The following is a 14,133-nucleotide window of genomic DNA, read 5'->3' as shown; positions in this document are numbered from 1 at the left end:
CAAGTCTCTAAAATCTAATCTCCTAAATCCATTTTCTTCCTGCATGAAAATCCAACATGCTGACATCTCGTAAACTCATCTAAAATGCATCCATCTCAGATCTGCATTTGTAGTTTATTCCTTTAGTCTGAACTGTCCTTCCCCAGACACTAGAATGGCTCTCTTCCTCCTCTTCTCCCTTAATTTAGATGTCTGCTCAAATCCCTTCTCCTTAGAGACTTTTACAGTAAACACTCTACCTAAACTAGCAATCAGACTCCCACCATCACTCTATACTTCGTTTCTTACTATATTTTTTTCCATAGTACTCTAACTTGTGACATTGAATTATGCAATGTGTTTGTCTATTATTAGCTTCTAACCACTAGAATGTAAGCTCCATGAAGGAAGAGACTGTCTCTTTTGCTCAACTACGTCTCTCTAGTGTCTACACCTGGAGAAGGAAATGGCAACCCACTCCAGTATTCCTGCCTGGAGAATCCCAGGGACGGCGGAGCCTGGTGGGCTGCCATCTATGGGGTCGCACAGAGTCGGACACAACTGAAGCGACTTAGCAGCAGCAGCAGCAACAGCAGCAGCGGTGTCTACACTAGTATTCATTAAGTGAACAGTTGTAAGGACTATACTGTCAGTGAACTGATTATGTTAAATATAACTTTATCATCTAGAACTATTTTCAAATTTTGTGATGCAGTGTTTTTGTTTCTGGACATGATATTTAAGTCAATTTCTTCTGAAAGGGTATTTCAGGCAGTGTTGGTAAGAGTGTAAATGTACACAAACCTCTTGAGATGGAAATTTGGCTGTATATATTAGAACTAAAAGTAACAATAGCAGCAACAGCAAAACATATGTTGACAATTTCCACTTATAGGTATCTATTACACGAGAATAAACACACAAGCACATGAAGGCATGTGTGCAAGGATGTTCATGACAGTACTTTACATTTTTCAAACTTGTGTTACATCTGCCATTAAAAAAAATTATCTTCCCTAGAGAGTAAGGTCAAAGCAAACACCAAGGAGAACAGGTTATAGTCTAATCAAAAATGAGGTTTTGAAGGGCAATGCTAAGGAAAGCGACTCCTAATCTCACTGCCAGAATGTGGGAGGCTTCAGAGCATCTGCTATACGAACCCTTTCCAAGAGGTTCCTTATAACTGCAGCATCAGTACCAGGTAAATTACCTGCCTAGACACAGCTGACTAAACCACGCAAGGGCACCTACTCTAAAGGCAGCTGACCAATTAGTTGACCAGTGGCCTGTAGGGAGGATGGATTCTAGATCAAAGGGGCAAACTCAGACTTCTCTCAGGTAGTTTAAGCATGGCCCACACCCAAGGAAGGAAGTCAGCAGTTGACAATGGAGCAATACCAGTGGGAACACAGACAAGACAGCAGAAGTGCTGTGCAAGCGGACAGGGCACAGGTGTTCAGAAACCGGAAGTGCTGCTCCTGGGCTCTGTCACCCTGCCTTCAGCAAGTAGCTTTCAAACAAGTGCTCTTTAAACTGTATTCTACTCAGGTTCGATCTCTGGAGAAGGGAACAGTAATCCACTCCAGTATTCCTGTCTGGAAAATTCCATGGACAGAGTAGCCTGGTGGACTGCAGTCTGTGGGGTCTGGAAAAGTGAGACACAACCCACTTTTAGACACAACTCACTTTTAGCAACTAACACTTTTGGGCTTCCCTGGTGGTTCAGATGGTACAGGATCTGCCTGCAGTGAAGGAGACCTGGGTTCAATTCCTGGGTTGGGAAGATTCCCTGGAGAAGGGAATAGCTAACCCACTCCAGTATTCTTGCCTAGAGCATGGAGAGAGGAGTCTGGCACGCCACAGCCCATGGGGTCGCAAAGAGTTGGACACAACTGAGTGACTAACATTTAACTTAACTGTAATCTGAAGGAGTTTAACTAACAGAGCATTAAACTGAGGACTTGATCAAGTTTTTCAAGGGCTTAACCTTTGAAAAGATGATGGTTCCCTTTATAGCCTCTAATTATGTGTAATTCAAAATAAAAATAGCATAAAATGCACAGTAAGTATAGCCAAGCCCTGAAAAGTGTTATTTTTTCCCCTTTGGTCATTTAGTGAAATAACATTTTTTTTTTTCAAAAAAAAATTTTTTTTCCTGGAAACCTACATTAGTGCTTAGCTTGCCCACTAGGTAATCTGGTATTACCCAAGGTAAAAGTAGAAGTGGAAATTCTAGGTCTGTGGCATAGACAGAAGCACCTCGCCTACTACAAGTTAGGACACTAATTGACAAATGATTTCCAGTGGTAGCATGTATACATGCATGCTCAGTCCTACCTGACTCTTTGTGACCCCATGGACTGTAGCTCACCAGCCCCTCTGCCCATGGAATTTTCCAGGCAAGAATACTTTTCTTCATTACCCATTTTAAGCATATGAGAACATATAAAATTTTTAATATGCTATGAGTGGTAGACAGATAGCATATTAATTTTTATATGTTCTCATATACTTAAAAATGGGTAACAGAGAAAAGAAGTAATCACACTAATAAACAGTATTTTATTCCCTAAATATCCCTTAATGTTTTTCAACATTGTTAGAAAATCATTATAGGAATATATTCAATTACTAATTAAAAGTTCAAGAAGGCTAGGATATCTAGGATATGGAAGTTTCAGATGAATAAAAGTTAAATTTTTGTTTTAAAACACCAAATACAAAAACAATTCTCTTTTAATCAAGTATTAATCAGTTTTTAGAGGCTACAGAGTAGAAGTCTTGAGCCTTGTTAGTTTCATGCTTTATATCATTCATTGCTGTATGATAGAAGAATAGCGAAGAGGGCAGAAAGGGATGTATGTCTAAAGTGTCAGTTTGCAGAATGGAACAAGCTAAAGGTTCAACATGTGGATTGCATCCATGGGGAAAGAAGGTGTAAACCTACTACATTTCCATAAACCCTTTTCTCATCCTTCAACCCTGTACCATTAGCCCTTTTTCTAGCTCAGCCTCTCGTCTGTGAACAGAATATTTATATTTACTGAGGAAAGTAACAATCTTGCTTTTTTTTCAGAAAGGTCTGTTGTAGGGCTTCTGATTGCAAAGTTGTTTTTTTGGTTTTTTTGCTTGTTTGTTTGTTTTTTAATGTCTGACCAAGCTTTGCAATCTCACATTGTGGACTAGTTATCTAGTGACCAATAATATTACATCTGAATTAAAGTTGTGTTCTCTTTGAATTATACTATAAAATGAGCCCCTTGCCATTCCTAATCCTGTTAGATTACTTTACATAGATGAAAATCTGCCTGCTTTGTTGATCAATTCTTTTGTTTTTAAAATAGCTTTATTGAGACATAACTCATATAATTTACCCATTTAAAAAGTGGAACTCACTGATTTGAATATACTCATAGAGTTGTATGTTCATGTAATCAAACGTAATCAATAGTATGAAGGAATAAACTACAGATGCACAAGATCGAGAAACCAAAAAAATGCTGTGCTAACTGAAAGTAACCAGATACAAAGGACGACATATTTTAAAATATAAGTAAAATTTCTAGAAAAGGCTAACCGATAGAAAGCAGATCCATGGTTGTGTGGCACTAGCAATGGGGATTTGTGGGAACCAGAGATAAGGACAAATCTGGGAAGGGAATGTTTGAAGGTAATAGGAAGTTTCAAATCTAGATTGTGGTGAGGGTTGCACAACTGCACAGATTTATATTAAAAATCACTGCACTGTATAAAGCGGGTGAATTGCACAGCATATAAATTATACTTCAATAAGGACATGATTGGGTGACTGAACAACAACAAGGGTTTTAGAAGGAAAAAAGACTAAACAAATACTCATGAATATGGACCAAGCACATCATACCCCAATAGCTCTACTGATAACTGAGGTCTTGAAGACTCTTTGTTAATGTGGATGCTAGCTGTCAAAATTTATCATATTAGAAATTATAGTGGAGAATTTTTAGATATCTTTAGTTATTCAATATAAAATAACAATAATAAGCCTGTATGTTAACAAAAAGAACAAGTTTGAATGAAAAGCACAATTGTTTTTCAAAACAAGACAAAAAATAGTGAGATGGGAGGCTTTTTTTTTTATTCAAACATGTTTGCCAATCTGTTTAGTATCTGGCTTAAGAGCAGACAGCCACATTCCCGTATCTACTTCTGCCTTCAGTCTGCTGTGATATCATACATTATGTAACCTCTGGAAAACTCCACTGTGCACTCAAGAGAAATGACAGTGAAAAAGCAAATAACATCTTAGTATTACCGGGAAAGTAGTTTTGATCTCAAAGACCCCCACAAAGGGTCTTGGAAAATCCCAGTGCAGTTTGGGCCATCCTTTGAGAACTGCTGGTCGAGATTTTACTCTAGATCATTTTAATGAGATTGCTTAAACTGTACTGTCATTAATAAAAATAGTCTAGGATCAAGCTTTTTGGGAAAACAGGATAAAAAAATTTTCTGAATATAGTTTGAAAGAATAGTGAATCCCACATTGTACAGACTTGGCTGTAACATATAATAAAGTAAGCAATCAATATGAGACATTGCACGCTACATCAGTATTTACTTGTTGAATCTCAAACATTATTCTAGATTTATCAGCAAGCAGAATAAATAAAACATTATTACATATTGTTAAAACAGATGATTGTTACAATGTTATTTTCTTTTATTTTGGCCAAGTGTTCTATGGGATCTTCCTTCCCTGACCAGGGGTCAAACCTGTGTCCCCTGTATAGAAGCGTGGACCCTTAACCTTTGGATTGCCAGTGAAGTCCCAACGTTATTGTCTAAAGCTACTGTTTTTGTCAATGATTCAGAAGTTTCCGACTCACATTCATTTACCTCTTTCTCCATCCTTATTATAATAAAATCTCCCCTTTTGTTTCTGTATTTACTTCTAAAATAATAAAGTATTATTGAATTTTTCTAAAATGAAACTTGACATCATAATCTGGAAAATGATGCTAATTTAAATACATGAAATACAGTTATTTAGTGGTCATCTGACAAAATGTGGTTAATTTCACCTTAATTAATATCTATTTCAAATGTGTCTCCCAGTAAAGGATAAGAGTACCATCAGTCAGCTTATGGATGTGTTATATCCTATCAAATGATTGATGATACTCACTAAAGATGTAGTAGTTCATTTAGAAAGTCTCCAAAGCTTTGAAGCCATCAAATACACCTCTCAAGACTGAGATATACATTCCATGTAATGTTATTTAAAACTCAACAAAAATCTAGACATTTATAACCTGAACTCAAAAACCATAGCGTAAGTACTTACTTTACAATATCTCCTTCAAGAGCTATCACTCTCTTAATGATCTTCTGATCTGGGTTTTTAGGAGACCTAGAAAAATAAAATTATATAATCAGTTATGTCTGTTGTTTTAAGAAAATGGAAATAAATTCTACAAGAAAATAAGCTATATTAAAATCATTACAGGACCCTTTGCAACCATGACATGACATCAGTCCTACTTAAGTGAGAAGGAATTATCAAAGTACCTGTAGGAAAGAGGATTCATGATCTCAACAGTTAAAAGAAACGGATACATTCCGATATGCTTAATGTGGACATCATTTAGTTTAACCTATGATTAATAGCTACGGTAAATGTTACAAGGTAATACTATTTACTCTAATAAATTACTCCCCTCCCCCTCTCTCTCCTCCTCCCTGCTCACTCTGTCTCTGGGATCCCTCACTCTGGGAGAAGCCATGTCTATCCTCAGCAACCTTCCTGTGAATGAGCTTAGAAGTAGATCCTTCAACAGACTCATGGATACAGGAATAAAAGAGTGGTTGCAAGGAGGGAGAGGAGTGGTGACAGATTGGGTGAAATAGATGAAGGGGATATAGAGGTACAGATTTCCAGTATCAAAATAAATAAACCACCAGGATCTAATATATAGCACAAGGAATATGGTCAATAATATTATCATACTTTTGTATGGGGACAGATGGTTCCTAGACTTATTGTGATCATTTCCCAATGTATGTAAATGTTGAATCACTATGTAGTACTCCAGAAACTAACACAATATTGTACATCAAACACATTTCAGTTTTTTTTTTAAGGTAGATCCTTCAGCCTCAGTCAAGTCTTCAGAAAGTACAGCTGTAGCCAACAGCTTCATTGCACCCTCATAAGGGACCCTGAGCCATACCACCCTCTGAAGATGCTTCTGGCTTCCTGATTCCTAGAAAATGTATGAGATAATGTGTGTTGGTTGTTTTCAGCTGCGGGAGGTTGGAGCACTTTGTTACACAGCAATGAATATCACAATCTTAATATGTCTAATTTCCTGCCAATAACATTTTAAGTCTTTTGATCTTAAAAGATCTGTTTCAAGAAACATCTCACACATCACATAAATGATCATTTAATGTGGATTTGAAAACCAGCGATAGATAAAAAAATAATTCCAATTCAAGTCACATTTTGAATTGAATTACCTTTAAAAAGGGAGCTAAATGCAAAAATACTAAAAAGATTAAATGCATTCAGAATTTAATACCTCATTAAGGGAAACATGAAGCTTTAAAAAGGTGTCTATTTCACATGATATATTGCAGAGAAAAGAAAATCATCTAAACAATTTGTGGCTTAGATGTAATACTTACTGGCACAACTTTTCACTAGATTATTAACATTCTTTATTTTAAAATGGAAATTTGATCAGAGTTTTTGAGTGATCTGTCCCCTTCATGAAATGGACTAAATATTATATTTCTACAAATTTAATGTCATTCATGTACAGCTAGAGTGAGGAATCTGGCTCATTCAAGATGATGGAATTCATATTTTCTGTGCAAGGTTACTTATTGACATTTAGGAAAATTTTCCCCCATGTCTCTCCATTTAGATAACCAGAAATGTATAAAAAAATTTTCAGCCTAAATGATCACCAAAGAATTTTACATTAAAACAACAGGACACTGTTTTCCTGTTATATCGACAAAGGAATAGTAATGATACCATTAATACAATTTGTTATTGAGTGTTTAGGGACACGGGTACATGTCCTAAAGTATATGATCATGTAACATACCTTTATGTAAACATGTCAACATTTTATACTCTCTTTAACATATCACACTTTTAGAAATTATTCTTATGAAATGGTTGTCTATATATACAAAATTTTAGCTACATGGATTCTATTTTTAAAGAGAAGAAAATCTACAAGATTGTTAAATAAATTATAGTTCATCATATAATAAAATATTATTCAATCATTAAAAATGTTATAAAAGAATATTTAATGATGTGGAAATATCAACAGAATATATAGATTAAACATGTGAGTTAGAAAAATGTATGTGTACCATGACCTTGCATCAGTAATTATAAAAAAGAAAATTTGCATGCAACTGTACTTGGAAAATTTAAGAAGGATATAAAACCAAAGTGGCAAACATTGTTCTGTGTGTGATAAAACACATGTCCAGATTTTTGGTTCAGAGTAATGGAAAATCCATTAGAAGAGGACAAATGTTTGTATCACATGACACTACCTGAGAAGAAATGCTCTAAGACAGGGGTGAGAACTGGACTAACTACCAAGTCCCCCCATCTAATATTGATGCAATATTAATAGTAATGAAATAATATGAAAAGCAACTTTTAACAGCATAAAACACTATTTATGCTGACAAATTTTAAGCTTCTGAGATATGTGAAAAGTATTTTATATTTTAAAATAATCTATATATTAAGATCATGAGGCAAAACAGAATGTACAAAGTAAGCTACCTATATAATTAAAATTTTATAAATCACCACTTCAAACATATCTATAAATTTTAATGTAATATTAATCTCATGAATCTAATCATATTATGAACATTAATCCCATTACTGCTCAATATCTATATTTTAATCATTAGGCTGCTGAATGCATTACAGGAATGTAAGTAGACATGTTATGAAAGTTATTAAAGATTTACATTGTGAAAGTCCCTGAACTTCCCTTTGTCTGCATTTTCTTGGCCACTTGCCTATCTTCTAGAAGTATGAAGTATAACAAGTGAAGGCTTATGCCTTACTTTAGGGGCATGATGTTCTGACCAATAAAATTTGCATTTAAATTTGAAATTTAGTATTTTCATAATAAACAGTTTTATAGTATTTTTTTCTGGAGCCTGAATTTTAAACATTCTGTTCTATGCTGAAGATTTAATTAGGCAAGTTTCTCCAGAGGTTTGGACAAGATGCCCAGAATGGTCTCTACCGTGTAGGTCTCAGCAGATTGGTTTGATGTGGCAGAATTTATCTCTAATGAGAATGACTGTGAGAAAGGGTAAAGGGCTTAGCATAGTCATAATAAGATTTCTGTGACACTTAACATTCTTGAATTTCATTTCCTGTCTTAAGAGAAGTGTTGTCATTTTTACCCTGTGACAAGCCAACAGGGCCATGTCTTTGGTCTCATAATCTCTGTAGCTGACTTCATGTTTTTCATGTTTCCAAAAGGTTGTAATTTTGATCCTGTTTGGAACACTGGGAAGGTACTCTGGAATACTCAGGAGAGCCTCCCTGTGTTCTTGAGAATGGGGAGCTTAGCAAGTGTACCTACCCTCTCTATTCCCAAACCCAGTGCTCATCCTGATGTCAGATCTTGAAGCATGCTCACCCTTCTCCCATTTATAGTAAAATTCTTAAACCTTGCTGTGTGGGTTGTGTAGATTTTCATATTTAAAAGCATCAGGATTGCCCCAGATTATTTTAGAATTAACTTCAGTATTAGAAGTTACCATGGCATATGCCACAGAAAGATCTGAATTTAAAAACTAATATCCTGGGGATGCTTATAGTTCATAGGCTTTTTTTTTTTTTTGTAACTGTTCAAAAGAATGTGTTATTGTTTCACTGCTAAATCGTGTCTTGACTCTTTGCGACCCCATGGACTGTAGCCTACCAGGCTTTTCTGTCTATGGGAATTCCCAGGCAAGAATACCAGGTTTCCATTTCTTTCTTCAGATGGCCATGCATTAAATTATCTAACTTTACATCATCATAATAATAAAAAGTAGTGCTGTTTTAATCATCAAAATGAGAAAGGTCCACACAACAATAAAAGGTTATATAAAAAAAAATCTTAGCAAATGATAACATCTTTTCTTTTTTTAATTTTGGAAAATGTTGCCTGCGTTTGACATGATTTTCATAGGTTACAGCTAGAAAAGGCCTACGAATGTACCTAGTCTTTCCCTGGCAATATTCAATCTCACTCATTATCCATGGCCTAAACTTCTGCTTTTGTGTCATACAAAAGCATGGACTGGCGGGCAGTAGAAATGGAGTCCATGGTCACGGTCATGGTCTACCTCTGGTACAGAGAGCAGCTGACTGTAGGCAAGCTCCATAACCAATCTGGGTCTCATATTCAAGGAGATAAGGCCAGATCAAACCAGAAGCCAGACAATCAAACCTAGCTTGTAGAAATCTTTTGTTTGGTCCATACATCATTTATTTCTGTACTTTTAAATCTGGAGCTGGCCAAGTAAACAAGAGATCTCACATTTCTTGTTCCTCTTAGACAAATACAAATATCTAGCATCCTAAAACCTGCATTCTGGCATGAAAGAGAGTCCACTGGATCTGAGAAGCAGATCTTGAGGATTTGCCACAGTGCCAACAGTTTGCTTCATGTGGGTCTAAGGGTCTGATGACATGTGGGTTTGGGAAACTCTAGAAATCCTGACAATTTCTTCTACCTCTATCATCCTATCACTACTGAGAAAATATGTATGAAAGCTCCATCAGAGGGTCTAACATGAATTAAAATGAAAAGAAAGAAAGTGAAGTCACTCAGTCGTGTCTGACTCTTTGCAATCCCATGGACTGTAGCCTACCAGGCTCCACAGTCCATGGAATTTTCCAAGCAAGAGTACTGGAGTGGGTTGCCATTTCCTTCTCCAGGGGATCTTCCCGACCCAGGGATTGAACTCGGGTATCCCACATTGCAGGCAGATGCTTTACTGTCTGAGCCACCAGGGAAGCTCTAACATGAATTAGGTTCTCAGTAAATCTTAGTACCATCTCTTTCTAAAAGAAATTCCTAAAAGAGGTCAGTTAACTGAGCACAAGAAAATCATTAGGATCCTCTTTTTTTAAGAGTTACATGGATTTAGTTATTTATTTCAAAAACCCTCCACTGATTTCAGTCAGTTGCATTAGAGGGCAAGAAAGGCATTTTAAAGGTTTGGTCACATTATATTACACAATTAACTAAAGAAACACGAAAACTAAATATAATTGTATTCATATTGGAAAGTCACAGGTCAGTTTTAAACTAAATGGATATTATCTGATAAAAATGAATAATTTCCATGTTGGATTCTGTATGCTTGCTTCATTATCAGTAGTAGTGTGAACTGTGTGCATTCAGCCCCTTTTATAATGATTCATTTTCTAAATTCAATGCAATTTTATTAATTAGTACTCTAAAATTTTTTACTTAGGTCAGCATTTCAGCTACATTTTGCTGCTTGCAGACTTCTCTTTGTATTAAAACTTAAACAAAAGAAACTATCAAGATCTTTTTATTTCTCTTTGGGTTTATTCTTGAAATCTCTTTGGGTTCATTCTTTACAAGTGTGAAGCCTATGAATTCACATACAGTTTCACAAAAGTGTGTGTGTGTGTGTGTGTGTGTGTGTGTGTGTATAAATACAATCCCTAATAATTACTCTTGTCCAGATACTTCTTAAAATGCTCCAATCCAAGGGCCTCATTATTAGAAAAGTGAATTACAGATGAGGTGGCAAGAACCCAGGTTAATGCTTCAAATTTGTCTTCTATAATACCACATGGTATTATACTATGTATAATAGTATTATACATAGTATTATACTATATATATACTATGTATCATACCATATTATAATACCATAAGGAAAAGGGAAAACCTGGGAAAGGATCATCATCACAAAGGCGCAGAGGGTTGTTATGTATATAGAAAACCCTACTGAGAAGTGAGTAGAATTTCAGAACAGTGAGGCCAGTGCTCCTGGGCAGGCTTGTTTCCTGGGTGGGGATGGAAAGAATGGCTTATTCTCTCCAAGCAAACCCCACCCAAAACAGGCTCCTGAGCAGTAGGAATAGACTCCCTCAGAGACCCCTAGAATAGACTCCTTCAGAGACTCCTGAGAAAATCTGTATGCAGGTCAAGAAGCAACAGTTAGAACGAGACACGGGACAATGAACTGGTTCCAAATTGGGAAAGGAGTACGTCTAGGCTGTATATTGTCACCCTGCTTATTTAACTTATACGCAGAGTACATCATGCAGAATGCTGGTCTGGATGTAGCACAAACTGGAATCAAGATTGCCGGGAGAAATATCAATAACCTCAGATATGCAGATGACACCACCCTTATGGCAGAAAGCGAAGAGGAACTGAAGAGTCGCTTGATGAAAGTGAAAGAGGAGAGTGAAAAAGTTGGCTTAAAACTCAACATTCAAAAGACTAAGATCATGGGTATCTGGTCCCATCACTTCATGGCAAATAGATGGGGAAACAACGGAAACAGTGGCAGACTTTATTTTCTTGGGCTCCAAAATCACTGCAGATGGTGAATGCAGCCATGAAATCAAAAGACACTTGCTCCTTGGAAGACAAGCTATGACCAACCTAGATAGCATATTAAAAAACAAAGACATTACCTTGCTGACAAAAGTCCATTTAGTCAAGACTATGGTTTTTCCAGTGGTCATGTATGGATGTGAGTGTTGGACCATAGAGAAAGCTCAGCGCTAGAGTTCATGCTTTTGAACTGTGGTGTTGGAGAAGACTCTTGAGAGTCCCTTGGACTGCAAGGAGATCCAACCAGTCCATCCTAAAGGAAATCAGTCCTGAATATTCATTGGAAGCACTGATGCTGATGCTGAAACTCCAATACTTTCGCCACCTGATGAGAAGAACTGACTCATTTGAAAAGACCCTGATGCTGGGAAAGATTGAAGGCGGGAGAAGGGGATGACAAAGGATGAGATGGCTGGATGGCATCACAGACTCAATGGACATGAGTTTGAGCAATCTCCAGGAGTTGGTGATGGACAGGGAAGCCTGGTGTGCTGCAGTCCCTGGGGTCGTGAAGTAGGACATGACTGAGCTGAACTGAGAGATCCCCAGAGATTTCAGAGTTCAAATGATCCAAGCAACAGGAACAAGAAGCTTATGTTTCAGATGTATGACTAACAATTCCTTACACAAGTAAATGTATTCTAAAAGTACTTATGAAACAACAAAAGCATGAACTTTAAACAATTAAACTGTTATTTAGAAACATTTTCTTGGTTATATTTAAAAGTTGTCTGGCTGTCACTAACTACGATTAGAAGACATTTAATAAGCAAATAGTGACAACTGTTCTTAATAGTAAATCAGCCTTGATTATGTAAAATCAATTAAATGTGTATTATGACTAACTTCTGTAATTGAAAAGGCTGAAATAGTTTTGTAACTGACTGTTTTGATACTGAAAAAAAAAACAAATGTCCTTAATTAACTGTGAAAACTCTTAGAAATACAGTGTAATCATAATGAGTTAATTTCTACCAATGTTTAATTCAGGCATTTCAAAACATAAAACACTGCATCTTCAGGTGGTGAACAGAACTGCAATTATACTTCACTGTCTAGAATTGTATGTAAATGAATATACATAGTATATACATAAAATATATAGCACATATGTAATACACATATGTGTGTATGCGTGTGTATTCTACCATACAATATGGAATCATACTATTTAAAGAAACTTCTCTGAACTATAAAGAAACTTCTGGACTGAAAAATACATTCCCTTATTTAGTTATAAATTTGGGTTTCCACACATTGAATATGCTTCAAGTTGAGTTATCTGTGGAAGTGGAGGCGATGAATAGCTAACAACAATATAAATATTGACTCTTCTTTCTGTATAGACTTTCAAAGTGCAGATGTTCACGTAGAAATACTACCACTCTGTCCCCAAAGTAGAACATGCACTCAGGAGTATCTGTGTCGTCTTTTGCTATAGTCATGACAGGTTTTGCCCCTCTAGCCATACTATCTCATTGAGTAGGACATTTTAGTAGAGTACCACTTAAGGCCATAGAATAAAACAAAATTAACTGATCTTCAAATGAATTAAAGCTATCTACCTAGTATTATAACCCTAACATTGTGATTAAGCTAACTGGACTTATGCTTTAAGCTTTAAACAAGTAAGGAAATAGTGCCACATACGTGTGGTAGGTTTGAAGGGGAATATAGAAACCACAAAACATGAAAGTGCAAGCTACTGATATTTTCCATACCAACCCATATCCATATGCATCAATATGACAGAAAAAGCAGACCAACTGAAATGCAAAATTAATACAGTCAGTTCTCTGCATCCCTGAGTTCTGCATCCATGAATTCAAGCAACCACAGATTGAAAATATTTGGGGGGAAAATTCCAGAAAGTTCCAGAAGGCAAAACTGGAATTTGCCATGCACTGAACACTATGCTAAATCCATGGCATGGTGTGATATGAAGGCTGCTGTAGCCTCCTGCCATCCCACAGATCCTCAGTCTCTGTTCAGTTCCTAGTTGTATGAACATTGTTCACATCACATCTTGTACATTAGCTGCTTATGCTGTATATACACCCCACTCCGGTACTCTTGCCTGGAAAATCCCACGGACGGAGGAGCCTGGTAGGCTGCAGTCCATGGGGTCGCTAAAAGTTGGACACGACTGAGCGATTTCACTTTCACTTTTCACTTTCATGCACTGGAGAAGGAAATGGCAACTCACTCCAGTATTCTTGCCTGGAGAGTCCCAGGGACGGGGGAGCCTGGTGGGCTGCCGTCTATGGGGTCGCACAGAGTCGGACACGACTGAAGCGACTGAGCAGCAGCAGCTGTATATACTCTTTGTTTCTGTGAAGAAAACGTCTCTTAAAAAGCAATTAAGTGGTCACAGCATCCCTCAAAGGTTAAGTGCTCTTTTTAGAAGAGAAAATGAAAGTCTGAGATCTTTTGAAAAAATGGCATGTCGCTTGCCAAAGTGGGCAGAAAGGTAGGTAAGAAGGAATCAAGCATTTGCACAATGAAGGAGAAAGAAGCTACA

The 14,133-nt window shown here is 36.7% G+C and overlaps 1 protein-coding gene across 11 annotated transcripts in view; it reads right to left on the bottom strand.

Annotated features, from left to right (window-relative positions):
• Nucleotides 1-14,133, bottom strand: part of IMMP2L (inner mitochondrial membrane peptidase subunit 2) — a 917,103-nt gene that overhangs the window by 296,858 nt on the left and 606,112 nt on the right. For all 11 annotated transcript variants that reach the window (XR_014067691.1, XR_014067696.1, XM_081537156.1 and 8 more), the window contains one exon: nucleotides 5,303-5,368. Coding sequence is in view for 9 of the 11 variants with exons in the window: in XM_081537156.1 (XP_081393282.1) it covers nucleotides 5,303-5,368 (66 nt within the window). In the remaining 2 variants the exon portion in view is untranslated. The remainder of the gene's footprint in view (nucleotides 1-5,302; nucleotides 5,369-14,133) is intronic.

Source organism: Giraffa tippelskirchi, chromosome 10, assembly GCF_054371585.1.
Source record: "Giraffa tippelskirchi isolate mGirTip1 chromosome 10, T2T-mGirTip1v1.2.pri, whole genome shotgun sequence".
NCBI classification, from domain to species: Eukaryota; Metazoa; Chordata; class Mammalia; order Artiodactyla; family Giraffidae; genus Giraffa; species Giraffa tippelskirchi.
Note: the sequence above shows the minus strand (reverse complement) of the source record. Positions and strands in the feature narration are given on the sequence as shown.